This window comes from Dufourea novaeangliae, unplaced genomic scaffold (assembly GCF_001272555.1).
Source record: "Dufourea novaeangliae isolate 0120121106 unplaced genomic scaffold, ASM127255v1 scaffold246, whole genome shotgun sequence".
Classification (NCBI taxonomy): Eukaryota; Metazoa; Arthropoda; class Insecta; order Hymenoptera; family Halictidae; genus Dufourea; species Dufourea novaeangliae.
The window spans coordinates 1440487-1464768 of NW_015374139.1; the positions used below are offsets into that span (position 1 = coordinate 1440487).

At 36.6% G+C, this 24282-nt stretch overlaps 7 protein-coding genes across 10 annotated transcripts; 4 read left to right on the top strand and 3 right to left on the bottom strand.

Moving 5' to 3' along the window:
• The first annotated feature begins 338 nt into the window (after positions 1 to 338).
• Positions 339 to 1995, top strand: LOC107191351 (acyl carrier protein, mitochondrial). 3 transcript variants are annotated; one of them, XM_015580371.1, is made up of 4 exons: positions 339 to 601; positions 953 to 1024; positions 1101 to 1226; positions 1645 to 1995. In XM_015580371.1, exons 1-4 carry the CDS (start codon positions 443 to 445, stop codon positions 1822 to 1824), a joined length of 537 nt encoding a protein of 178 aa, XP_015435857.1. In that variant the 5' UTR covers positions 339 to 442; the 3' UTR covers positions 1825 to 1995. The 3 variants fall into 3 exon arrangements, with proteins under 3 accessions (XP_015435857.1, XP_015435860.1, XP_015435858.1); XM_015580374.1 differs by lacking the exon at positions 1101 to 1226 and having other exon boundaries at positions 953 to 1060; XM_015580372.1 differs by lacking the exon at positions 953 to 1024.
• Positions 1996 to 2896: 901 nt separating this feature from the next.
• Positions 2897 to 5263, top strand: LOC107191339 (39S ribosomal protein L46, mitochondrial). Its single transcript, XM_015580352.1, has 5 exons — positions 2897 to 3107; positions 3251 to 3598; positions 3843 to 3982; positions 4055 to 4323; positions 5189 to 5263. The coding sequence occupies exons 1-5, from the start codon at positions 3050 to 3052 to the stop codon at positions 5220 to 5222; spliced, it is 849 nt and encodes a 282-aa protein (XP_015435838.1). The 5' UTR covers positions 2897 to 3049; the 3' UTR covers positions 5223 to 5263.
• LOC107191340 (probable 18S rRNA (guanine-N(7))-methyltransferase) lies at positions 4675 to 6208 on the bottom strand. The gene is made up of 5 exons (XM_015580353.1): positions 5865 to 6208; positions 5768 to 5805; positions 5506 to 5684; positions 4990 to 5416; positions 4675 to 4900 (listed from the first exon to the last, which is right to left on the bottom strand). The coding sequence occupies exons 1-5, from the start codon at positions 5901 to 5903 to the stop codon at positions 4756 to 4758; spliced, it is 828 nt and encodes a 275-aa protein (XP_015435839.1). The 5' UTR covers positions 5904 to 6208; the 3' UTR covers positions 4675 to 4755.
• An 898-nt stretch (positions 6209 to 7106) lies between these two features.
• Positions 7107 to 14087, bottom strand: LOC107191341 (GTPase-activating protein and VPS9 domain-containing protein 1). Its single transcript, XM_015580354.1, is given in 16 exon segments — positions 7107 to 7348; positions 7432 to 7817; positions 7877 to 8088; positions 8190 to 8446; positions 8566 to 8798; positions 8896 to 9409; positions 9604 to 9956; positions 9959 to 10107; positions 10241 to 10508; positions 10596 to 10757; positions 10857 to 11030; positions 11189 to 11301; positions 11351 to 11576; positions 11824 to 13171; positions 13438 to 13589; positions 13746 to 14087. Coding segments are annotated over 15 exon segments (4659 nt in total). The 5' UTR covers positions 13570 to 13589; positions 13746 to 14087; the 3' UTR covers positions 7107 to 7216.
• A 298-nt stretch (positions 14088 to 14385) lies between these two features.
• On the top strand, positions 14386 to 17854 carry LOC107191345 (sec1 family domain-containing protein 2-like). Of its 2 annotated transcripts, none has more exons than XM_015580362.1 (11): positions 14386 to 14471; positions 14542 to 14876; positions 15000 to 15242; positions 15694 to 15963; positions 16026 to 16211; positions 16300 to 16557; positions 16644 to 16772; positions 16855 to 17086; positions 17164 to 17272; positions 17350 to 17499; positions 17579 to 17854. In XM_015580362.1, the coding sequence occupies exons 2-11, from the start codon at positions 14676 to 14678 to the stop codon at positions 17784 to 17786; spliced, it is 1986 nt and encodes a 661-aa protein (XP_015435848.1). In that variant the 5' UTR covers positions 14386 to 14471; positions 14542 to 14675; the 3' UTR covers positions 17787 to 17854. The 2 variants fall into 2 exon arrangements, with proteins under 2 accessions (XP_015435848.1, XP_015435849.1); XM_015580363.1 differs by having other exon boundaries at positions 17167 to 17272.
• LOC107191346 (DNA repair protein XRCC2) lies at positions 17810 to 19264 on the bottom strand. Its single transcript, XM_015580364.1, has 2 exons — positions 19036 to 19264; positions 17810 to 18684 (listed from the first exon to the last, which is right to left on the bottom strand). Exon 2 carries the CDS (start codon positions 18651 to 18653, stop codon positions 17826 to 17828), a length of 828 nt encoding a protein of 275 aa, XP_015435850.1. The 5' UTR covers positions 18654 to 18684; positions 19036 to 19264; the 3' UTR covers positions 17810 to 17825.
• Positions 19265 to 20710: 1446 nt separating this feature from the next.
• On the top strand, positions 20711 to 23279 carry LOC107191396 (protein will die slowly). The gene is made up of 10 exons (XM_015580425.1): positions 20711 to 20965; positions 21080 to 21186; positions 21266 to 21382; positions 21524 to 21620; positions 21698 to 21861; positions 22014 to 22103; positions 22411 to 22550; positions 22657 to 22888; positions 22980 to 23067; positions 23163 to 23279. The coding sequence occupies exons 3-10, from the start codon at positions 21290 to 21292 to the stop codon at positions 23261 to 23263; spliced, it is 1005 nt and encodes a 334-aa protein (XP_015435911.1). The 5' UTR covers positions 20711 to 20965; positions 21080 to 21186; positions 21266 to 21289; the 3' UTR covers positions 23264 to 23279.
• The last annotated feature ends 1003 nt before the right edge of the window (positions 23280 to 24282 follow it).

Genomic DNA, 24282 nt, shown 5'->3' on the forward strand with positions numbered 1-24282 from the left:
TAGTGCTCACCCATCACAAATGCCTATGGTCTCTGCCTAAATCTTCTAAAGTATACCAGTGTCTCTGCCAATATACATACATATATGTACACTTCTTTTGTTTCTATATTCGAATCATAAATATCCTATGCACAACAAGTACCTACATTAATTGACTAAATTCTTCCGGTCAATTTCACCATAATTTTACGACTACACTGTATCTATTCCGCTATAAATATATAAGTTAAAAGTAAAAGTTTTTCCTAATAAAGATGATTGGAATACTTGTGAGAATAGATTGGTGTCTTTTTAGCCCTCTACTAACAAGTTTCAGAAGCCATAACTGTGATAACTTACAGAAGGTAGTTGCGACGGTTGCGACACGGTTAGGTTCGCGCACGCGACTGTCGTGACTACGGTTTGACTCTTGTCCCTACATTTTTCGTCTATAGCTGAGAAAATGGCGTCTCTCGTGGGTGTCCGTCTTTTCATGAAGAATACCGGTACTTTAAGAAATCCTATCGGTCGATTTTGTTTACGATCTGCCGCCACACAACTTCAATTACTTGAGAGGTCTTTTCACTGTAAAAGGCAAAGTACCATCACAGTTCTGCCACAGGTAAACATTGGTTACCCTTACTAGCAGAGCTTTGGCAAACCTCTTTACGTAGTTTATATATCATGTTTTAAATCACGTATTATATAACTGAAATACTTGATGTTTTGGCAGAACGATAGGATGCATAGTATACGGAATGCTACAGAAATTCCCTTGAATCTATGAGACCGATTCAATCGGTCTAATCGATTTAATACGTCGCCGTTTTAATTGATTTCAATACTGCAAACTGCTGCAAATCTGATTCTTACGACCTCGATATTTGGATTTTGGTTCTTTGATGTGCATTTTAATCTCGTATTTATTTTTTCGTTTTTTTTTGTTAATATGAAAATTATTTAATGCATACAGGTAAAAACTGAGAGTATTCGTGCATATACCACTGAAGCCAAAGTTAAGAAGGTTGAAGAGCGTGTATTAAAAGTGATTGCAGCCTATGATAAAATATCTGCTGACAAGGTTAATAAATGCATATTTTCTATAAAATATTGTTTTACAGGGCATAAGGGACACACGAGTCAAGCAGGTGCGCCACTACAGCCATAAGCCACCACTAACAATTGACTATATTCGCCAACGAGTACTTTTAGTACTAAATCTCTATGATAAAATTGATCCTAAGAAGGTATCTATTTACCACAAGATGATACAATACCAAAGATACTTGTGAAGATGTTTTAGCAAATGTTAGAACATTGCAGTGGTTTTTATATCGAATGGTGTACATATGTAGATCAAGTTATATTAAGTTACAATCATTCAGGACAAGTAATTTATGCTAAAGTTATCATCGGTATTTTACATTTGCCAAAACGTCTTGATAGATTACTTTTCAAAGAGACAGTGATCGATTATCACCTCGCTTGAATCGTGGTGTCTTTAAGTTACACCGATATGTAAACATAATTCTTAACTTTTCTAGAACAAAATGTATTTGTTAGAAGTATCCTGAAAAAGAATTGTATTCTTATTCTTGTTGCATATCAGTTATACAAAAGCTTCTGTATATATTTTATAACTAATATTTTTAAAATTTTTTGTAGTTGCAAGTGGATTCTCATTTCATAAATGATTTGGGCTTGGATTCCTTGGATCATGTAGAAATTATAATGGCTGTAGAAGACGAATTCGGTTTCGAAATACCAGACATAGATGCGGAGAGACTATTACGTCCTACGGACATAGTCCGTTACGTCGCAGACAGAGAAGATATTTACGAATAAACAACGCTATTATTTATAAGGATGCATTAGTCAACTTTTTCCATTTTCGAAGCATTGTATAAATAAAAAGCAGCAATTGAACTTTATCACTGCTTCGCGAGCCGCATACTTCTGTTTTTTCTGTATATAGACAAAATTGTTACAAAAATAAATTCTTCTATTAGATTAAAATTTTTTGTTACACAATTATCATTGACCCATTTACCACAAAAATCGACAAAACATATATTTTCTTTTCATTTCTAACATCTGTACGAATTTTTGAACGATGAACAAACTGCCACCACAGACGAGTTACGTATAGAGTAGACCAGAGTAGACCTACCATCTTATGGGACTTTGTGTCACATCACATGTTTTGAAATACCGATCGTGCATAAAATCAGAAATTTTCTGCTGCCCTCTACGTTATGAGAACAGTGCATTCGAGAACTAGATACATATGATGTACCTTCACGAGCAAACTCGACTTCCTCTAGGGGAAAATGTGAGGTTGACGAAAGGCCTCCTACCATTTAGTTTTGGGAGTTACTGAAATTTATGCCAAATTAACATTCGATTTAACATTTATTTCACTATCTGGAATAAATTTCCCAAGTGGTAGAAGACTTTCCTTCTAGCACGCTTTTTCCCCTAGTGGAAGCCGAGTTTGCTCTTGGGTGTACATACGTGTACGTACGTATTAATTCATTCAACTCGAAGCTACCCAAAAATCTTCGCTTGTAAAATAAACGTACATGTTATGTACTGTTATGTACATACATACATAGAAAGAACTCAGGTTCTAGTCCCGCCGGACTTATTACACTTTTTTTGTGTAACGAAAAATAATCACGTTTAATATTGCTACATACATATTACGGAAACGTATATTATTATATGTACCGTTATTCAATACTTAGAATAACGGTACATCTAAGCGATCTGATTACCAGTTGCGTACGAGTTTCGAGCAAATTGCCAACAATAAATGACAAAAGTTGGTACCCGGAGTCCGGACCGGCTGGGCTTTTCTCCGCTCCGTTATTCCAGCTATTCTCAGCTACTCAGAGCAGCCTGCTCTTCGCTCTGTTGCTTGTCCCTGCTTGTCTCGTATTTGCTCGTATTTCGACGATTGGAATGTATTGTTTATTCGTTATGCATTTGGTGTTATCCGTATTAATTTAAAAAGAAGACTATTAATTTTGTTTTGCTTTCATTAAAACATAAATAAAGTTGCATAATAATGTTGAAGAGAATTTTATCATTTCGTGCGCTAAACAATACGTCTTTTTTAACTACGAGTAAGTTGTATCTTTGAACGATTATCATCTTTTTCACGAATTGATCAGAGAGTATTGTGACTATCGCGAATCTCACGGAATGTCTAGATTAAAAATAAAATCTCACTAATAATAGTTTAAATCAACGAAAAATTTGTATACAGGTACTCCGTCACTGTATAAGGTTATATTCCGAGCATTATCACAAGCCGACTTTGAAGTTGTGAAAAAATGGGATTTGTTCAGCGCTGTTTGTTTAGAACGTCACCCGGTAATTACAAAACCAATGGAAGATATAGAAGCAAGATATCATGAAATGTTACAACAAAGAGAATTTGAAAACAGTTTGATATCAGATTTTGAAATACAACTGAAACAGGAATTAAGCAGAAAAGAGAAAACAATATCTACAGATGAAAATGTAGACGAAATTGTTACTCAGACATTACAAGATTTTGAAGACAGTAGCAAGCAAGAACTAATGAAATTTAAATTTGCACCACGAACAGGTGGTATGTACTTTGTATTATTTTACACTTTAATTAATATTGCGCTGTATATTTTAATACAATCGAGACCGAGGACCCAAAATATGAATTATACAATGTACCCTTGTTTAGTCAATGACACAACATGTGGGTCACGTATATACAGACTATACGTAAACATTGTCAGCTTCTGAGGATAGTCTCGTAGTAATATATATATCGGTTTGAATGCATTAAAACAGATTATATCATACCGCTTAACTTGCAGAAGACACAGATGATGGAACACCAATGTTAAAGCGTAAATTAGATAAAACTTTAGTATTATTGGTAACACAACAAGTAGGATGCGATAACTTTTGGATTCCTCCTCAAAACATACGAAAACATAGAGAAACTATGATACAGGTAAGCATTATTATATAGTGTAAGGTCCTAATGCTAAAGTTTGTTTCATCTTATTTACCTCTATTGTTTCAGACTGCGCAAAGAACTGTACAAGAGCTTTGTGGGAATAATATAAAAGTAAAATTTTATAGTAGTGCACCAATTGGCTTCTATCAATATAAATATCCAAAAGATGTCAGACTTAAGGGACAAGACGGAGCAAAAATATTCTATTTTCTAGCAAAATATATAAGTGGAGATATTTCTTCAGATATAAAGCACTGTTGGTTAGATAGAGAAGAACTGAAAAAAACTGTGCACCCTAATCTTTATGGAAGTTTGTCCCAGTTTTTGTTACCCGAGTAAGTTGTGATACGCAAAAAAAGACTACAAAAACCACCACAAAGGGCTGTCATTTTCACGATTTGTATGGCTGGTTTGGAAGTTCTAGGCAATTTCTGTGTGTAGTCTATAAGTAAGACGTACAAGAAATTCATACACAAGACATCTATGTATTCATTAAATTCTACGATGTGCAACCAATCATGATTCGGACATAGTACTTTTACACACAATTTTTTGTATTTTGTATTTTTAGCTTCATAGAATGGAGAACAAATTAAAATAACTTTCAGTTGCAATTGTAATATAATGGCAAATGTTCTTGACATATGAATGCATGTACGTACACGTCATAGATACATACGTATGTATTTGAACGCTCCGTGTTTATATTTAAAGATAGAAACGTGACTGTTGTATTGTATAAAAGTTACACATATAAAATATGTCTACTAAAATCTACCAGATCTTCTCCTTCCAGTGTATTTTGAATCTTCTCGGACCTTTCTCCCCTGTTTCCGTCGTCTTTCTTTCTTTTCTGCAATCCAGTCTCTACTGTTCTTCAATGGTTTACCTCTAGCTTTTTTAATTTGTTCCCTAGAAAGTAATCGGAATAAAAAGTTCATACTCTGCGCAGAAGTAATGTGAATGCAGTAAAATTTTGGGAGATTAATAGGAAAATCAACCTTCTAGATGCATAAGAAATGACTGTATCAGTGTCATTTACACCTAAAGCTTGTGGAAGAACTGCAGGTCCACCAGTCATTAGAACTAAAAAGAATTTTTTTGCCTTTGTACTATTGGGAAAATCTACAACCACACCACCATAAAAACCTGCTTTCGTAGCTTGTGTTGTAACTAATTCGATTTGTTCATTATTTTCAGGGTAAAACTGAAACACAGCTCTAGCGGATCTTGATAAGCATGAGTACAGCGTAGAAAAAAATTTATATACACGTTTTGACGGTTCGTGCGAACGTTTATCAGCATTGCATAACCATTGTAAAGCAGAAATGCTAATTGCCCCATCAAAACCTCCTGCTTTGAATGGCATTCCCTGACCCATATCTCCCAAAATTAAATCACCATCGACTTCCCTTTCTAAAGCTACACCTACAAATGTAAAAGGAAAGAATATAAGTAAGGTAATACAACTTAGAAAAGGATACATTACTGAAAACATATTCAATAAAGAAATTTACCTAACATTGCGGGCGATATATCAATCCCAACCCATACATGGCCATATTCTTCAATAACACTGCCACTCAAACCGGAACCACAACCAATGTCTAGAAGTAAAAAAGTTTTGTCTTCTGGCAACAAAAGAAGCTCTATAGCACGTCTGCACATTTCTTCCTGTATATCTATTATTCGGGAGCTGCAAGATTACAGATGTAGGCCAATTATATATCTACAAGACACAAGGAAATATGTACAGATACGCATAAATAAAAGATATACCTTTGTGTGTACTTTCGAGCTTCAGACTGATTGTAAAACTACAAACGAAAAAGAAAGTGAGAAATTGATTAATAATTATTAATAAATTAATGCTTACCACTTCGGGTGGAGCTAAATGTTCCGGACGTCTCGACATTTTTCCCACTTTTTGCCTTTTCTCTGGTCACTCTATTTTCTTTATTATGAAACACTTATATACGATACATCATAGTGTCCATAGTGGGTCATAGTCAATCATAGTGGTGTGGTGATGGTGGTATTAACTTTGTATTCTTTAGTGTGGAATCTACTCACTACGCGTCACTACAGTTGCAGTTTAGATCACATACACCCGATTCAAGTTTTCGCGGACAGTTTAAAATATTTCATTCTTCACCAATATTTTAAGTTTATAACAATCTCTTAATTATTGATGAAGAATAATTGCTTTCCTATTAAAAAATTTTCTCAACACTATTTTCTGAAATGTGTTATGTATTCGCTAGTATTTTCTATGTATATATTAATATAGTGATTTACCTTATATTACATTGTACATAGTTATTCTAATTTCTAAAGAATGTTTAGACAGGATTACTTATGTAAAAGTATTTAGTCACGTAATGTAACAGAGTAACAGTAACGAATTGCCATTATAATTAATATATCAACTTGTAATGTAAGATTTAGACGCAACAGAAAATTATATCATAGGCCGCTGGTACATATAAAGCAATATTAATTTGTTTCAATTTTAAAGTACATCACGGAAAGTTCGAAAAAATACACGTACTTGTACGACACGGATATTCCTTAATAAAATAAAAATAAAAACTTTACACAAAAACTGCGTTTCGTGGTACACCACATGATATTCGCAAGAAGTAAAATTCACGCGTAATATATAAAATGGACGCATCTCTCGAAAGGACAACGAATAATGGTTTCTCTTGCATTATTAACACGTTATATAATTTCATTATTGCTTTTAAGACATGCGAATCATTCGATTTGTTTAGTGACGCGATAGATCGTTGAGATTTAAGAGAAATCAATAATTTTTCAACATATATACTACAAGAAGAATAAATCGATGTACTTGCAACGGTAGAAATACCTAGCAACAGTTACGGTGCTAGCACAATATGTATAATAACGACAATAAAGATGATGGCTGAAGTATCGATATAGAAATGATCGCAACTTCAAAAGAACTGATAAATGTAAAACTGATAATAATAATAATAATAATATTGTATGACAGTAAAAGCGATATCAATCTGCATGGAAATGTTAGAAGCAGTCGCAGTAATAGTAATTGAGACGATGAAAAGAAAATGAAGGAGAATGGTCATTACGATGACTACAAGAGCAGTGATTATTATGATGATAACGACAACAAAGTCGTTGTTAATTATGATACACTATTTCTACACTTTCAACAGTATTGTGTTACTAAAAAAACACAAGTTAATCCATTGTTTTTATAAATTCAATCGCAGAACAAAATTGCGTCCACCAGTATTGTTCTTCACCTTCCAGACGATTTCCATAAAAGCTATCCACGTATTGTATAGTTGAAAGTAAAGATGGCGGATTAGTCTGGAAACATAGTCGAAGGGAAACACAGAGTTTAAAAAAGGGATCATCGAATAGTGGACGATGCAAGAAATAAAATGGCTTGCCTTTATGATTACGTAGACCAAAACAGGAATAAGATCATCGGCAGCGGGTACTCCTCTCTCGGTTGCCATCGAAAGTAAATTCATAATGGTGGTCGCACAACGGAAGACGCATTGCAGTTTATCCCTGGGTGTTTTATACGCAGATATAACGGCCAATTCTGCTTGTGCCCAAGGCCAGGGACACTCGTAATGATATATTTTCGGAATACGTAAATCTTTGTGGTTGGGAGTAACAATTTTCGCCAATTTTTTAATATGGTCATGAATCAATTGATCTCTGTAAACATCTCCGTCTCCGTTCGGATAAAGAGCATTGTGGTAAACGCGTGCCATCACGGTCCTTTCCACCACAACTCTGGCTAACCCCAACTGATTTTCACTCGCGCCTACGAATATTAATCGATCGTTAGAATTACAAGCTATTGTCGGATCGATTCTTACTTACATTGCCATATTGGGTCGTTGTCCATTTTTGCGTGAACCTCTCCCAAAAAGTTATCGACCAAATCTTGTTTCTCGTCTGTCAGCGTAAGTTTTTTAAATTCATCGCAAAAACGCAAGAGTAGCGACTCTTTTTTCTCCAAAAAGACCCGTACGCAAACGGAAACAAGATGATTGTTAACGGCATCACGATCACATTTTACCCTAATGCACAGTCTTCGCACGATCCCACAACATTAACAATGATATAACATTAGCATTATCCATAATTTCACGATGCTATCGGATTTTGTTTAAAACGATGAAAAGAATAATACCTGTCCAAGTGGGCCAACGTGGAAAGTAAACCTTGTCGACATCTAATTAAATACGCGATGTAAGGTGACCGTTTTTGATAGTCTTCGCGTAAAGATTTGAACAATTTCCTACATCCATCATCATTAAACAATCGTACACAGCGCAGTGTTTCATGCAGATGAGCTATTAACGCCCGATCTTGTAAGTTTATAGCTTCTGCCAGCTGCAACTGTAGGAATGCGACCAATTCGTTTTCTTTCTGCGACCACGGGTTTCGCTGGAACAAAAGTGTCGTCGCATATCGTTTAATGGATCATCAACTATGAGAAAAAACAAGACACAAAGTTCGTTTTAGGAAAGCGATTTTCCGTTTAATTGCAATTACACAAAGATTACCTCGGATGTAGCGGTCCAAGGAATGTGTTGAAGATCAGCTGTACTGAGCACCATGCGTAACTTTCGTTTTGCATCGGCAAACGCGTATGAGAGTTCGATGTTATTTGGATCTATAAGTAGCCTTTCGTCCTCTGTTGTTTCTTTCGTACGAGACTGATTGCTCTCGATCGATGCCGTATCGCTCGCTGCGCTTGGTTTTCTTCTATATTTCGCCAAAATGTCGTCCGTGTTATCTAGAAAGTTTTAACGTCGTTTTAACAACCGGTATTTCCTTCCTTGTCTCGCTCATCATTTTCCCCTTTTTGTATATTCTTTTCTCTATATGCTTACCGATAGTCAGGTTACCAGTCGACGTCACATCTTCCGACATTATTCTCCGCAATCTATGTCGACCTACGTCGGTACCGTCCCCCCCGCCGGATTCACGGTCGTAACATCTGCTGATATTGTCGTCGGTACCACGAACCACTTTACCTCGCCGATTTCTTAACGACATTTTCAATTTCCCAAAGAAACTTCTTTTGTTCTTTTGATCGTCGTCCAATAATTCTTTATCCCCACGCTCTGCGGTCATATCGAAGCTGATACTTTTTGGAATAGCACCGCTGGACACGATAGGTTTTGGAGAAATACCAATACCACCGGTATCGATCACTTCGCAGTTTCCATTAACCAATGTTCCTTCCAACAACGGTAACGTCGAAGTAGTAGTCTTTGCACGGGATTCGGAGCTAGAACTGCTGCTGTTGGATGTTAAACTGCCGGTACTCAATCCAACTATACCTTCCGGGCCGCGTCCTTCGTTAATAATTCTGCCGACCGATCCGACGCAGATCCCTAGTTCCTAAACAGGTAATTAAACAACGCTTACAGAAAATTATATACGTGTTAAATTTCTATAAACTACAATCACAACCACAACCACAACCACAACCACAACCACAATAACAACAACTACTACTACTATTACTACTAGTACTAATACTACTATATGTATATGCATGTATGAAATGGCATAGTTGCGAACAATAAACATACTTCTGATTTCCCGTCAGAGTTTCGCGGTTTTTCTGCATTCGCCAAAACCGGTGGTGATATATGATTAGCTAGTAGTAAAGCTGGCGTGACAGCTGCGATCCCGATATGATTGTGAGTTGAGTTTGCTCGCCGTTCCGTCTGACTTTTTCCTTCATCGATGTGAAGTTTGTCTATGAGACGAACCAATCTGTCCTCATGCAATGATTTATCATAATCCGTAACGTTACCGATGTTGTTGGCGTTTTTGTCGACATACTCTATCGTACTCCTCCGATAATCAGACCTGTTTTCGTTTTGTTCGGTTACATTTGTGACGAATGCCGAGGGAGAAGTACACACTAAGAACACAGAGTGGCATGCATTATCCTAAAAGAGAATACGACGCATAAGATCAAATTCTAACGTGTGTTCTTACGAGGAACTGCCTGCGACAATGTTTCTTCGGTGGCCTCTGCTTCGCTACGTGCTTCGACCTCAATTTCGGACCTCGCGGTATCATCAGATCTGTAAATAAAACCAACATTGTCAAATATGTAAATCAAAGCTGATGCTGCTATTATCATTGATCGTTCTTTGTTTTCTTCTACGTCTTCGATCGTTTTAACTTTTTTGATGTCAGATTGACATAGATAGATACCTCGCGACGCTAGCCGTATCGTCGGTATCAACTTCGGTTAGCCTCTCCGAATCGCTGGCTAACACATCGGTACTCCATGCTTCAGACGCTGTTTCACTAACATCTAACACGGCTTGCGGTATTGATTCTGATGTTGCTGATAAAACCGGAGTATTTTGCTCACCAGAAGGAGGGTACGTTATCTTTTCTTGTTGCTCAACTGTCTCACTATCCGAAGCTAATACATCTGTCGACCACGTATCAGACACCATCGAGACGGTTTCGTCCCCTGAAAAGATCCAGAAACGATGGAGTTCGACCTAACCTATACCTTTTATTTATTTTCTTCTACTTTATTAGTCTGCTTTTAAAATACCTTCGATCAGCTTTTTTATTTCAAATTTGCAAAACTTATCGTCAATCTCGGACCGACTTTGTTTCGTTGGTATATTCGGTGTGGGTAAATCCAATTGTCGAGCCTCGCCAGTCACGCGACCTTCGTCTCCTTCAGTGATTTGAGACGACGGAGTATCACGACCTATAAACACGAACGCAAATACATATCATTCTCTCGCTCGAAAACTATTCTCTCTTATACGTTATGTACATATCTATATTTATCTATGTACCAACGAACCTGATATATTCGGCGTTCCTCGTCCCGAAACACTGGCAGACACCATATCCGACAAATTATCATTTTGATCTTCTGTTTCTAGTTCCAGAGAAGAAGCAACACTGTGATTCGAAGCCGCTTCCGACACAGCCTCCAAGTTGTCCGAGGTATTTCCAATGAAGCCTTCGAATAGAACTAACAGAGTATTTAACGTTAACTTCTTAATTCCCTTACACATACCGGTGAAATCGACGAGTACATTAGTGCTTAATTATTTACAGTAAGCTCTTCATGGTCTATCATATTAATCTATTACTAGATCGAGCTTCAAAGATTGTTATGAAAATCTGTACCTTCGTCATGGGACAACGAAAATCGTGTTTTCTTTTCTTGTGTTTCGATACGTTCAGCATTAAAAGACCTGCAACATTGAGGAGAAAGTCGTCAGGTAATATCTTCTCGCGATCTGTTCAATAAGAGAAACTATCAAATTCCCAAAAATATCAGAGATCGACAAATTTGAAGAAATAAAAAAAAACGAGACCGTATTATGTACTTTCTGTTCGCTGAGAAGTCCCACAAATTCTCCTGTATTCGGGCCGAACGGAATGACAAGAACATCCTGAGAATTTTTATCGATAGATTCATCCTCGGGGGTCGACACACCGTTCACTTCGTCTCCTATATCGTTAGTCGCATTGGATGAGTACGATGATGACACTTTTACTCCTGGTACTTTTCCTACAACGAGATAATAAAATTCTTCGTTATTAGGTACCGTGTTTATACGTTTTCTGTTTATTTCAATTTCGTCTTTATCGTTGTTAACGGTTCAGTGAAACATAAGAATTGGCTACTGTACGTATTCAGAATTTTCCTACACTAACACTAACCAGCGGGTAACCGATTTTCCCTAAACTTCAACAATGTCCAAACGAACGATTAACACGTGAAAAAGCATCACACAATAATTCCACAACACAATTACCTTTTCCTAAGAAACCTCCACGTCTGTTGGTCGTTTCGATGCAAACGTTGTTAGTCGCTTTGTTACTATTCAACGAACCGGGAGGTAACTGAGAGAGCATGTCGATCAATTGCTTCACGTCAAACGCGGTGGATGGCGTGTCACCCTTTATCGGAGTTTCCGCGGCTATTGTTTGCAGAAATATAATTAGCGTGTTCAATTCCGTTTCTGTAAATAAGGCAGCAGAGCGAGACAGTCCTCGTAGTTTGTTATTGTCAATGATGCTTGGCTCATCCTCGAGTTCCTCCGTCACGCTATCCATCATTGCATCTATTATTGAAGAGACAGAATCCTTGTCGAACTTTTTGTAAAGATCGAATGTTTTGCTGTCCACTGTTTGGTACTTCATTAGAGAGAGCATCTGTAGAATCTGTCCGACTTGCATAAGGTTGAATCTCGCAACATAGCTAATAGGAGCGTCTGTAATACCGTACGGCTCTGGATTTACTATCGCTGGACATATAAAATAAGTGAAAACCAAGTCGGTACACATTGCATGCACCTCCTTTATATCAATGCTTCCGTTTTTCCCCAAAAGACCAGCCATCTGTCTGACCAACCAACACACACTGCTCGGGAAACAATGCATATTCTCTCTTATACTGACTATGAATCTTTGCGTTATGCGAAATAAAGAATTGACCATCCATAGTCTGTGACGTTGCAACTTGGCTTCGTATTCAGGAGTACCTTCCTTTCCAAATTTTTTCAATCTTTCAGATGGAGGAAACCTTATGGGTGCCTTATCCGGGTCAATGTCAAGAAACATTTCATCTTCCATTAGTAACTGTACAATAGGATTATGTAAAGCAGCAGTCAAGAAAAACTTGGCTGAAAAAACGCTTTCATGAAAGACAGAGTAAAACCTAGAAAAAGCACAAGTGCCATGTCTGAGTAACCTGCGCGGATTATCTGATGGTACAATTTGTAGCAGCATCAGGTGTCTCAGCAGTTTTAAGACTAGAATTTTATCCTCTGGTAACAAGCAACTACCGTATAAACCCGCTGCCAATGATTGAACAATATTTTGCATAAAGTCTGGTAGTAATTTTTCTCCTTCCACTAAGCACAACGCAAGAAGTTTAGGAGACTTTCTAAGCGCGCCTAAGAATTCACCATAGGATAAACAAGCTTGGTAACGTAAATATTTATACGCATCTAAAAAATGTGAATTTTCTAATGTATTTGCTTTCTGACAGCAAGACGCCGGTGTACAATCCGGTCTAGACATTATCAGCCGATTCAGATTCACTCTTTGTTGCGCTGTAATCCATGCCTGTTGAGCCAAATTCGACGATGCATACAGCACCTGAAATCAAATGTAATACTTGTAGCTTAGCTCGTTGTATAATATCTCTGTGCTCCCAAGCTTTTCAATTTCCATCGACACATTCAAGATAGACGTATTATTACGAGACTGGCCTCGGCGGCCAGAAATGTTTACGTATATATATATATATACACTGTTGTACACGACCCATGTGCTGAGTCATCGGCCAGACAGATGAAATACCGCATAACTCGTATACTGGGCCATCAGTCTCGAATGTGTTTTAATTATCAATTAACTTGTACCTTCTCGTTGAGTAGTTGCAAATTTTGTTGCTCTGAACTGACAAACAAACGCTCCTGACGTAGGTGACTGGCTAATTCAATCATATCCCACTGTAGTGTTCCTAACGATTCTATGCTGTTTGGAGACGACATTTCTGAGCATACCTGGATCACTGTGTAAGAAGAATACGTAATAATGTAAGTTCTTTTATTTCAACCTTCTTACCACTGATTCACTTACTTACTGTTCATAAGCTAATTATACGATACTAATTGAGCAACAAGGAAATTATATATGTGTTACAGTCAAAGCAATACAATTGGCATACCTGAACTGATCGAAACAGGATATTTCTTTCTGTCTCCGTACGTAATAGAAATTTTCACGAAATTCTGCACAGACGGAATCAATTAAAATTAGAAGAACTAAAATGTTGGTGAATTACAAAAGAGGTATTGTAACAAGTAGATTTTGCAAAAATTCTATGTCTTTCAAAAATGTATAACCGTCTCCTCCACTTAACAAACGTATTTCAATGATGCTCGATTAAACATTTCTCATAGATTCGCGGTATTTTAGTGTTGTCCTTTTTATCTCGAAATAAAACTCCCACCGACGCACAATCATTTTCTGTTTTAGGTTAAAATTTTCTTCGATAAATTGCTAGACTTGTACTTTAAATCGAAAACGAAATATCGATCAATATCGATATACGAAATTCGTTCTCCCCGGTCGTTCGAGCGGTTCGAGTCGTAGCCGTTCAGGCAATTCGATATATTTTATGTACTTCAAGCAAGACTTCAAGTGACTTCAAGTGACTTCAAGCAAGAATAGAAGCAAATAGAAGTGAATAGAAGCGAGGTCAAGCGAGGTGTCCAATTAGAAGTGTTTCAAAGTGATTAGAAGTCGACAGTTTTAATTACTCACCGTACGACTCGGCGACAATTATATATACGATCTTATATATCTATATAAATACATATTAATTTTATTCTTTAAGTTTAAGTAATGGACATGTTTGTCACGTTTCGTTAAGAGAGACTTATCGCCAGTGGTAAAAATAGTAACTTATGTTTTGTTATTTCTACGGAAGCTTTGCATATTAATTAAAGTTTTAAATAAAGTATTACAGATTGTATAATAGAATAAGAAGAAGCGGGTTGCCGCGAACATAATAAAAAATCAAGAAAGTTGTTCCTAATGTAGCTACAACGTATATACATAAAAAGAAACAAACAAAAAAAGAAAGAGAACCAAAATGACGAATCTTATTTTGGAAATGAAAAAGTTCAATTCCGAATGTTGGGCAAATATATTCACGGAAGTACACGGTGCTGTAGTTTACATAGATCAATATGCAACCGAATGCTTACATTGGTATACAGCTGGCAAAGGTTACACGGCTTTGAGAAATGTTGGTGCAATCGCAGTTCATGAACTTGGAATGTATCATTTTCTAGTGAGTACATCAATTATATTTAACCGTCGCACGAAATCAAAAAAATAACAGAAACAAATGTTCATTCTCAATGTCCTTGTATCCGACAAACATTTGAACAGATACAACTCTTATGGTTTTCAGTATTCAGAGGTAAAGAACAGCAAAAAAGCTGTTATTGTATCAACCGCTGGCGATCCAGCATTTTACCAACGAACAATCAAGATGATTTTAGCAAAAAATACATTTGACAGCTGCACAATATATTGTAGTGTTCCTTGTTGCACTACCGATTATCCCGGAGTCCATTTAACAGAGGAGAAGTTGAATTATATTAAATTAAAAAGGGACATTAAAATTTGGATGGCTTCAAGGAATCCGTCACAAGTTTGTTTATTATTTATTTGTTATTTATGTCATCATTAGACTATGGAATTTTATGCAAATATGCATGTTTATATAGACCATTTTACAGACAAGGCACTTTTGAAGCACACTCGAGACCAACAACCCAGCATATGAGTCGTGTGATACACATCTATCTTTTGGTCGATGACTCGGAATACATGAAATATACATAAACTTTTTCATCTGCTGGGGACGGTCTTGTTAATAATATTTCGTTGGTCCCGAATGTGTTAAGTAGGAGCATATTTTCTCTACGTAAGGTTCTGTTATGCTAAAGTAAATTAAGGCCAGTAACGAACTTTCTTAACACACACGCTAAGAAGACGTAAAATTTTACAGTTTAGTCATTGTAACCATTTCATACTATTTTTATCCACAAGTCATTGTTATTTTTAACTTCTTACTTTAAGTACAATAAATTAATTTGCAGGATCTTTCTGTTAACATTATCCACATACCGCTTCTTATTGCCCCTTTAAATGACTACCTATTCGTGACACCTGCTTTCGGAGATTTTATGCCACCTTTAGACACTAATGTTACAGAAGATATGCTTCCCGAAATAAGTCTTCTGGCAAATTCATTCTACAAACTATTTGACAGTATAAACGCCAAATTAGACACTTATTCTGTTGGAAAATTCAGCAGTCTCCTTGCAGAGAATTTAGAGAACCACATGGCTAATGGTATTCGTCAAAATGTAAGTAGTAAAATAACAAAATAATAAATAGATGTAAAGTTGATTACTCATTATTGTTATAGCGTCTATCAGAAGTCGAAGAATTAGGAGTATCCCTTATTTTAATAGACAGAACGCTAGACCTCTGCACACCCTCTAGCAATAATGTGGAATCGTTTCTCACGAAAATATTGCGAGCATTTCCGCGTTTGCCGCAACACAATAATGATATAGCAATCAAAACGTCTCCCGTATTTGGAACGATAAGGGTAACACATGATGCAAGATATCTTATTATGAAACAGATTCGGTTTAATCGTTTCGATTATACATGTTTTTCCTTTTACGATCCTTAAGGGAATTTTACGGGCACACGAAGTACCCGGTTGCTTGGCGAATCTAGAGAAAACTACGATTGATTTGTTTATCTTAGAAAATGAAAAAAAGTTATTAGCTGTGGCCAATCAGTCGCTAAACAATATGGCTTCTACAAAGGATAGTCCAAAATTGAGAAATCCAATGAGAATTTCCGGTCACAGTTTAGAAAAAGCCCTTGGTAAAATTCAGGTTACCAACAAAATCGATTCTGTGATGGTTCATACAGAGAAGGTGCAGGTAATTTTCTGAGTTTCCTTTTACTTTTTCCCATGTATCGGACATACGCTTCGATTGCTTTCAATTGTAATTTATCCATGACGCAGAGCATCCTGGCAATAGTCGAAGCATCGACGTCCCAAAAAACCAGTCAATTCGAATTACTAACTAGCTTAGAGAAATTAGTATTGCAAAATCTTTCCGTCAGCCGAGAATCCTCGAGTATACTTACGCAAGTATAACCAGTTGTTCCATTTCAGTCGTGTTTACGCAACATGTGTATATCGCCGAATAAAAATCAGTCAAACATTGTTTTAGTTGAGTAACATTATAAGAACACGAATTCACAGAGGACTCGACATTGAAAACTTGTTTGCGTTGCTAATACATGTTTACGCCCTCGCGGGAACACAAATTCAATTTTCCTCACAGCAAGAACAGCAACTAGAGGAATCAATTGCGGATGCAATTTTCGAAGACTATGAAGTTCTTAAAAGGAGTCCGTCAACTAACACGATATCCACCTATCGACGAACTTTGCAATTGTTGGGTATGTATTTATGCCATATGTTGGGCTTGAACACCATAATTTGCAAATCATTTTATCATCGTGTTATTTTATACTAGAAGTGAACGACGTGGTCGCAGCGCGGGAAACATCATATAAAATAGCCGCGAGTATTATTCATACACTTCGATCAGTCGCGAACCAACGTTCGACGCTACAAGACTACAAGTAAGACTTCAAACTGGAAACTAGAAATTTTCTATGATTCGTTAAATTTCTTCTTATAATATTTCAATTATTTTAAGATTTTTGATGATAAAGGCATATTCCCAAGAAACGAATCGCCCTATCAGTATTTTAGAACAAATAACAAGAGATATAATTTCACCGGGTACAGTTCGAGAACTAAGAGATCTTCGTCAACGATCATCGTCGTTAATTTCAGCTGGTTTCAAGTAAGCATTTCAACAACCCCAGATATGATATTTATTCAACTAAAACACAATCCATCGAAACTCGTCTTGTATATTATAGTTTACTCTTAAGAGGTAAAGTAAAGCGTCATGCCCGTGACAATCCGTATATTTTAATATACATTATCGGAGGATTTACCGCTGAGGAAGCAAAATTAGTACAAGATACTACTGCGATACATAATAAGAATAAAACACCCTGTATAATATTAGCAGGATCCAGACTGTTAAATCCACTGGATGTAGTGGAGAAAATATTCTTCAAATGATACACTGCCTTAATAAAATTTGTAAATATAATCTAGAATTTATCCTTCTCCTTGATCAGCTAACCACTTAATACCACTCGATAAAATGGAATAACGCATTCTTTTGCTACTTTGACCTGTCTCTAATATGCAAGTAAAATTTTGCGAACCGTGTATTTTGCGCAAATGTATCTTATACTCAATAGTATTCGCTGAATGGTTTGCCATAAGTTGTTTCCCTTTACAATTGTCGACAGATGCGGGAAGTTTCGTATATATTGTTGTTACATTGAATCTATTTGTATGCATTTTGACAAGTCTCAACAATTTGCTTACATAGGAATCAATACTGATTACGCAGTTTTCACGATCCTGCCAATAATACGCTGTTATACTGTCAATTGCTAAAAGGGCAATTCCAGCATTGCTAAGAAATAGATCGTCTAGTGTACGTAACGTTAGACGAAATTGCTCACTACTGTAACAATCGATGATACGTAGATTACGCAACGAATTTCGGACAGCGTTTATTTTATCAATATCCGAGTTGATCGTATCGAACGTAAACGGTGTAGCATAAGCAACGTTCACAATATTGGTCATTATTTCGATTAATTGTGAGACTTGAAAATGATGATCTGTATTTATTAATACGACTGAAGCACTGCAACCTTTAATTCGGACAGTTCCATTATAATCTGGCAAGATGCACTTTGCAACTAGACGAGAGAGGAGAAGAGTTTTTCCAGTCGAATGTTCGCCATTTATCTCTATGGTGTCTGTATTTCCAGGCCCTTCGAGAAACAACGTGTCATCTAGCCCTCTGAGACTCGGTTTACCATTTAGTCTCGCGAATAATTCTGCACCAGATTCCACTTGCGACCTCATAGACTCTGCTTTACTTTTTCCAGATTATATCCTTCAATTTCGAACACTTGTGTGTACAAATAGTTATCATAGGTTTTACTTGAAAAACCGAAACATTATAACTAAATATACATTGTACATGCTAATTTTGATAATATGTACAGTGAGTCACAGGAGTTTTCACTTATTATATATATTTCTATGAATTGTTATTTTCCAATAAGCAACATATCATTCGAAAGTGTAGTTATTGCACTACACATCTCTAGTGATAAACATTTCAGAACATATATATTGTTAAACAATCATTAGTCGTTTTGAATTCAAGAATTGCGAGGGTACGAATATTTCTGTAACTCACTGTATGCATAATGTGTATGTATGTATGTACGTATGTACTTACAAGAGCTACCTAATTTTTGGGTTAGCACTGTATTTATTGTGTAAAGGCATTTGATAAGACTTGATGAAGCGTGTAAAAGTAAGCATGGTACAATTTAACAATGTACAATGTATGTATAAACACCAAGCAGTCTGTAGTTATACGTGGTTATACTGACAGTTAAAATAATTGTCTACTTCACTCCGATAATACAAAAATCACCAGCCAAAATGAAAGCTCTTGCCTTTGTTCCAGAATGTTCTGTTGCCTATGAGCCTACGGTATGTGACGGCGCACATGCAGAAAAATCTTACAAATTATCAACATACTATGACATACTACATATACAATACTGTACAATACCATAAAACCCACAAAAAAACAGGCTGAACTGGGCTGAACAGACCTGAAGCGACCTGAAGCAGCCTGAAGTTTGTTGAAGTTCCTAAAGGCCCTAAACAGCACTGACAATGAGCAAGCCTGTCCAAGTGTAGCGGGCCAAATCCGCCAAATCAACAGAGATAACACAGTCTCCAGGTCCCCACCCTCGAATCGTTCCCACTTTCGACACTTCCGAAATCCCTACGACCGTGATCTGCACTGACGTGTAACTAGGGATGAATCGATACAAGTAAATACAAGTACATTACTCGATACGTTTGTTTCAATACCGAGTACTTTTGATATCGATACCAAGTAGGTATCGAACAAAAATACTCGTATCGAATGGAGTGAGTATCGACCACGGTCGTCTATACAGGTCCGGAAACTCTCGTGATAGGGGTAATCCTTTAAATGTATTAATGATCCCGATGAACTGTGTAGTAGCTTGGTAAGTGGGGTCATAGAACCCCCGGAGCTTGTATAAGAGACCCCGTGTGTGTAATATGTACGGTGTAGTAGTTTGTTAAAGGGGGTCTTTGAACCCCCGGAGCATGCATAAGAGACCCCGTGTGTGTGAGATGTACACATACGAGTAAACTCGGCTTCCACTAGGAGAAAAAGTGACGTAGGATAAGGGCCTCCTAGCACTTTGTAAATTTATTTCAAGTACTGAAGTAAATGTTAAAATGCATGGTAATTTGGCATAAATTTCAGAAACTTCCGAATTCAAATGGTAGATGGCATTTTTCCTACGCCAATTTTTTTCCTAACGCAAGCCGAGTTTGCTCGGGATATGGGGACACTCGTTATGCACAACGTTGATCCAAGAAATTTCTATGAACTACATATTTGATATTGTGATCATCGCGATCGTTGGAAAATTCCGTACGTTTCGTTCATTTCGTTACATACCATTGAATGTCATACAAGAAATGTTTTACTGGTCTCGAGTCTCGAGGTGTCTCGAAGATTTCGAGCAGTTTCGAGTTATCGCAGCGTGGTGCATAACGATATATTTGAGTATCTATTTTGACCGCTAGTCTACAAAACGAGCAAATAAAAGAAAACAAAGATTTAGCAAAAACAAAATCATTGTAAAAAGGAATAGATTCCGTCCTCGGTACTGATCTGTAGTGTTATGTACATACATATATGTATATTGTTATACATATGTACATATATATACATATATGTTAATCAGTGGTCCTTTGCTTTTACCGCTTTTACTTTACCTCTGACTCTGATGTCTCTGATTTTACTAGAGCTAGCGCATGCATTTTAGGTGGCGCTAGCTGTAGTTGATTCTCGAATGTCATGAAGGTAGCATTTTTATTGTTTTCCGTTTTGTATGCGTATCAATGCTGATCCAATGCGTATAAAACATAAGTAATGCCAAGGTAGCTGTAAATAATCCGGAGGTTCCGCAGAATAAAATACTGTTTCTCTAATGTAAATGCACATGGTAGGAAACAAAAGCGAAAATTAGAAGAAAGGATCGATACAAAGCAGAACGAACGAATAAAAATTTGGAAATTTCACAAGCGATAATTTCGCGATTCAACGCTTGGTAGGTAGCAATAAATAGTAAACAAGATCTTCTTTGATCACACGTGCGTTAGTGATTCGAAGAAAATGAAAAGATACATTTAGTAAAGAAGTATTATATACATTAAAACTTTAGGATGCAGTCACATAAAGTAATTTTAAACGAATAAACTTTTGGTCGTTTCAACAACGTGGTGGAGAAGCGTATATACATAGTACATTTCTTCTGGACTTTCATACGAGGTTCGAATGGCAAATGACACTAGGAATCGCTATTGTTTCCCCGTGTAATTTATCGTTATAATCTTCATTTATATCGTAGATAAGTATATTATTTCGTACGAAAATGGTACCACTCGGACCATCGCCAGGTCATCAAACATCCGTCAATAATACGACAAGCACTCCTGCCAGTGGAACCAAGAGCAGCTCAACGCTGGTGAGCACAAGCGAGCATTTAGTTTTCCATTTCGTTGTGATTTATATGGTTTTTATTAGTTTTTTTTTTTTTAACTACCTATACTTCAATATTCCATGATCATTCGGATTATTTCATTCTTCATTTTTTGTTTGTTTTCAGAAACCAAATTATACTCTGAAATATACTTTGGCAGGTCATACTAAAGCAGTTTCTTCTGTAAAATTTAGTCCCAATGGAGAATGGCTTGCGAGTTCTTGTAAATAGAGATTTCTTGGTATATACATTTACACAGGCTATACAATAGTTAAGCTAAATAGAATTTGTTCTTTTCAGCTGCTGATAAATTGATAAAAATATGGGGATCCTATGATGGAAAGTTTGAAAAAACTATATCTGGTCATAAACTGGGTATCTCAGATGTAGCTTGGTCCAGCGATAGTAGGTTATTAGTGTCTGCATCCGATGATAAAACATTGAAGATTTGGGAGTTAAGTTCTGTAAGTTTGCAATCAAGAACATACAGATTAGAGATTTCTTTACAAGTAAAGTCTCAATGTATTGGGAAACTAATGCTTTTCTCTATCCTTTCTCTGATGAGCTTTATTATTGATAATTGTCATCTTCTTTGTTTTCTTCGTTTTGCTTACAGGGCAAGTGTTTAAAGACATTGAAAGGCCATAGTAATTATGTATTTTGTTGCAATTTTAACCCACAATCAAATCTTATAGTTTCCGGTTCCGTAAGTATTTCTATGTACATATATCCTTATGCACGCAAACTTTTGGATTTCTATACATGTAAATGTATCTGTACAAGCAATTGAAAACTATGTGTGTGCTTTAACGAAACAAATGATAGGATAATCGTGCAATGGAATTGAATTTATAACCGAGATAAAATTTGGTTTTCCTTAACCGCATCTCACACTGTCGATCAAATGTTAAAGGGGATATGTTACATGTTTATGGAAAATGGAGTTTGCCGGCATAAATCGTTCATTTATCTATGCTCGCTTCGAAAATTGCTATTATAAAGAATACTGTTAGTTTGACGAAAGTGTTCGAATATGGGATGTTAGAACTGGAAAATGTTTAAAAACGTTACCTGCTCACTCGGATCCCGTAAGTGCAGTACACTTCAATAGAGATGGATCATTGATTGTTTCCAGTAGCTACGATGGCTTATGGTGAGCACGTATCTTTTCTTCTTTTTTACTAGATTGAACAGAGTAATATCGAACTACAGATAAATGAATAAATGGAAACTGTACTAATCCACATATGATTGTACAGTCGAATCTGGGATACAGCGTCGGGGCAGTGTTTAAAAACATTAATAGACGATGATAACCCTCCCGTTTCTTTTGTGAAGTTTTCGCCAAATGGAAAATATATTTTAGCGGCTACCCTAGACAACACGTTAAAACTTTGGGATTATAGTAAGGGGAAATGTTTGAAAACGTACACTGGCCATAAAAACGAGAAATATTGTATATTTGCAAACTTTTCTGTCACAGGAGGAAAGGTGCGCGCGTCCTTATGTATCAAGCATCTTTTATACTTCAACACTTGCACGCTTTTCGTTGGTTCATTCAACTTTTGTTTACTGTCCACAGTGGATTGTCTCGGGTTCGGAAGACAATATGGTGTACATTTGGAATTTGCAGACCAAAGAGATAGTTCAAAAATTACAAGGTCACACAGGTACACAGCAATAATTTAATTTAATTTATAATGCAAGCGGCCCAACTGATACGAAAATACGATGTACTAATTACAATTTTTTTACCGATTCGTAGACGTCGTGCTTTGTACAACATGTCATCCCACGGATAACATTATAGCATCAGCTGCTCTTGAAAATGACAAAACAATTAAATTGTGGAAAAGTGACACATAAACGAAAAGACACGTTTTGTTTTTGCCAATACCCAGAATACTGTTGTGTAAATTGCGATCATGCACGTTAAAGAGAGTTTTCGATCGCGGCAGCAATATTTGCAAATGCGTCGGTCGATTCGTCTTCCGTGTACGATAGTGACAAATGGTCCATCATTTGTTTGTTATATCGATGATGAACACGGAAAACGTATAGGTATCTCTCACATACACACGCGTCAATGTAATTGAACACCATTACGTCGAATAGATTTAAGTTATTAAACAATAGTTGAGCTTGAATGAACGGTTAACAACGAAAAGCGTTAAGAAAGGAAAACAAGACGCGAGCATAAAGTGTCGTTGATAGAACTATTTATATGCAAAAGGACGATTGGTATTTACCGTTTCGATATTTATTATATAAATAATCGTCGACGCTCGATTTTTACAAGTACGTCATTTATAAAACTTTCGGTTATATTTTGTAGCGCATGGTCGAAAGTAATACACACACACATACACGTGCATGAACTGTGGGGGAGAGTAATACACACACACACACACACACACACACACACACGCGCGCGCGCGCGCGCGTATGTATGTATGTATGTATGTATATATTTTCGTACCTGAAACTGCTGGTGTGTTCTATATCGTGCAATTCATACTCTTTTGTTTCCAAAAGAGGATACGATACAATCGATTCAATTCAATGAGAAGGAACCGGGAACCCTGTTTGATCAAAATTAAAAACTGAAAATAGATATTTCGTATTTTATTAAAGCACAGACTCTTTTTGAACGTACAATTACAGAGTTGAATAACACACGACACGCGTAGTACAATAAAAGTATTTTTCCTCTACAGAAAGCAAGTTAACTCGCAATTTACAAAGCGAGTTATTGCATATTAATTGCAATTCGCTATTTTTTCCTCTCTTTAATCGTCGAGTTATCTTGCGTGGCTTTATCAAATCGCACGAGTCTCATCAAGAGAAAGTCGATAAAGCTAAGAGAATAAACACACGCGATGGTA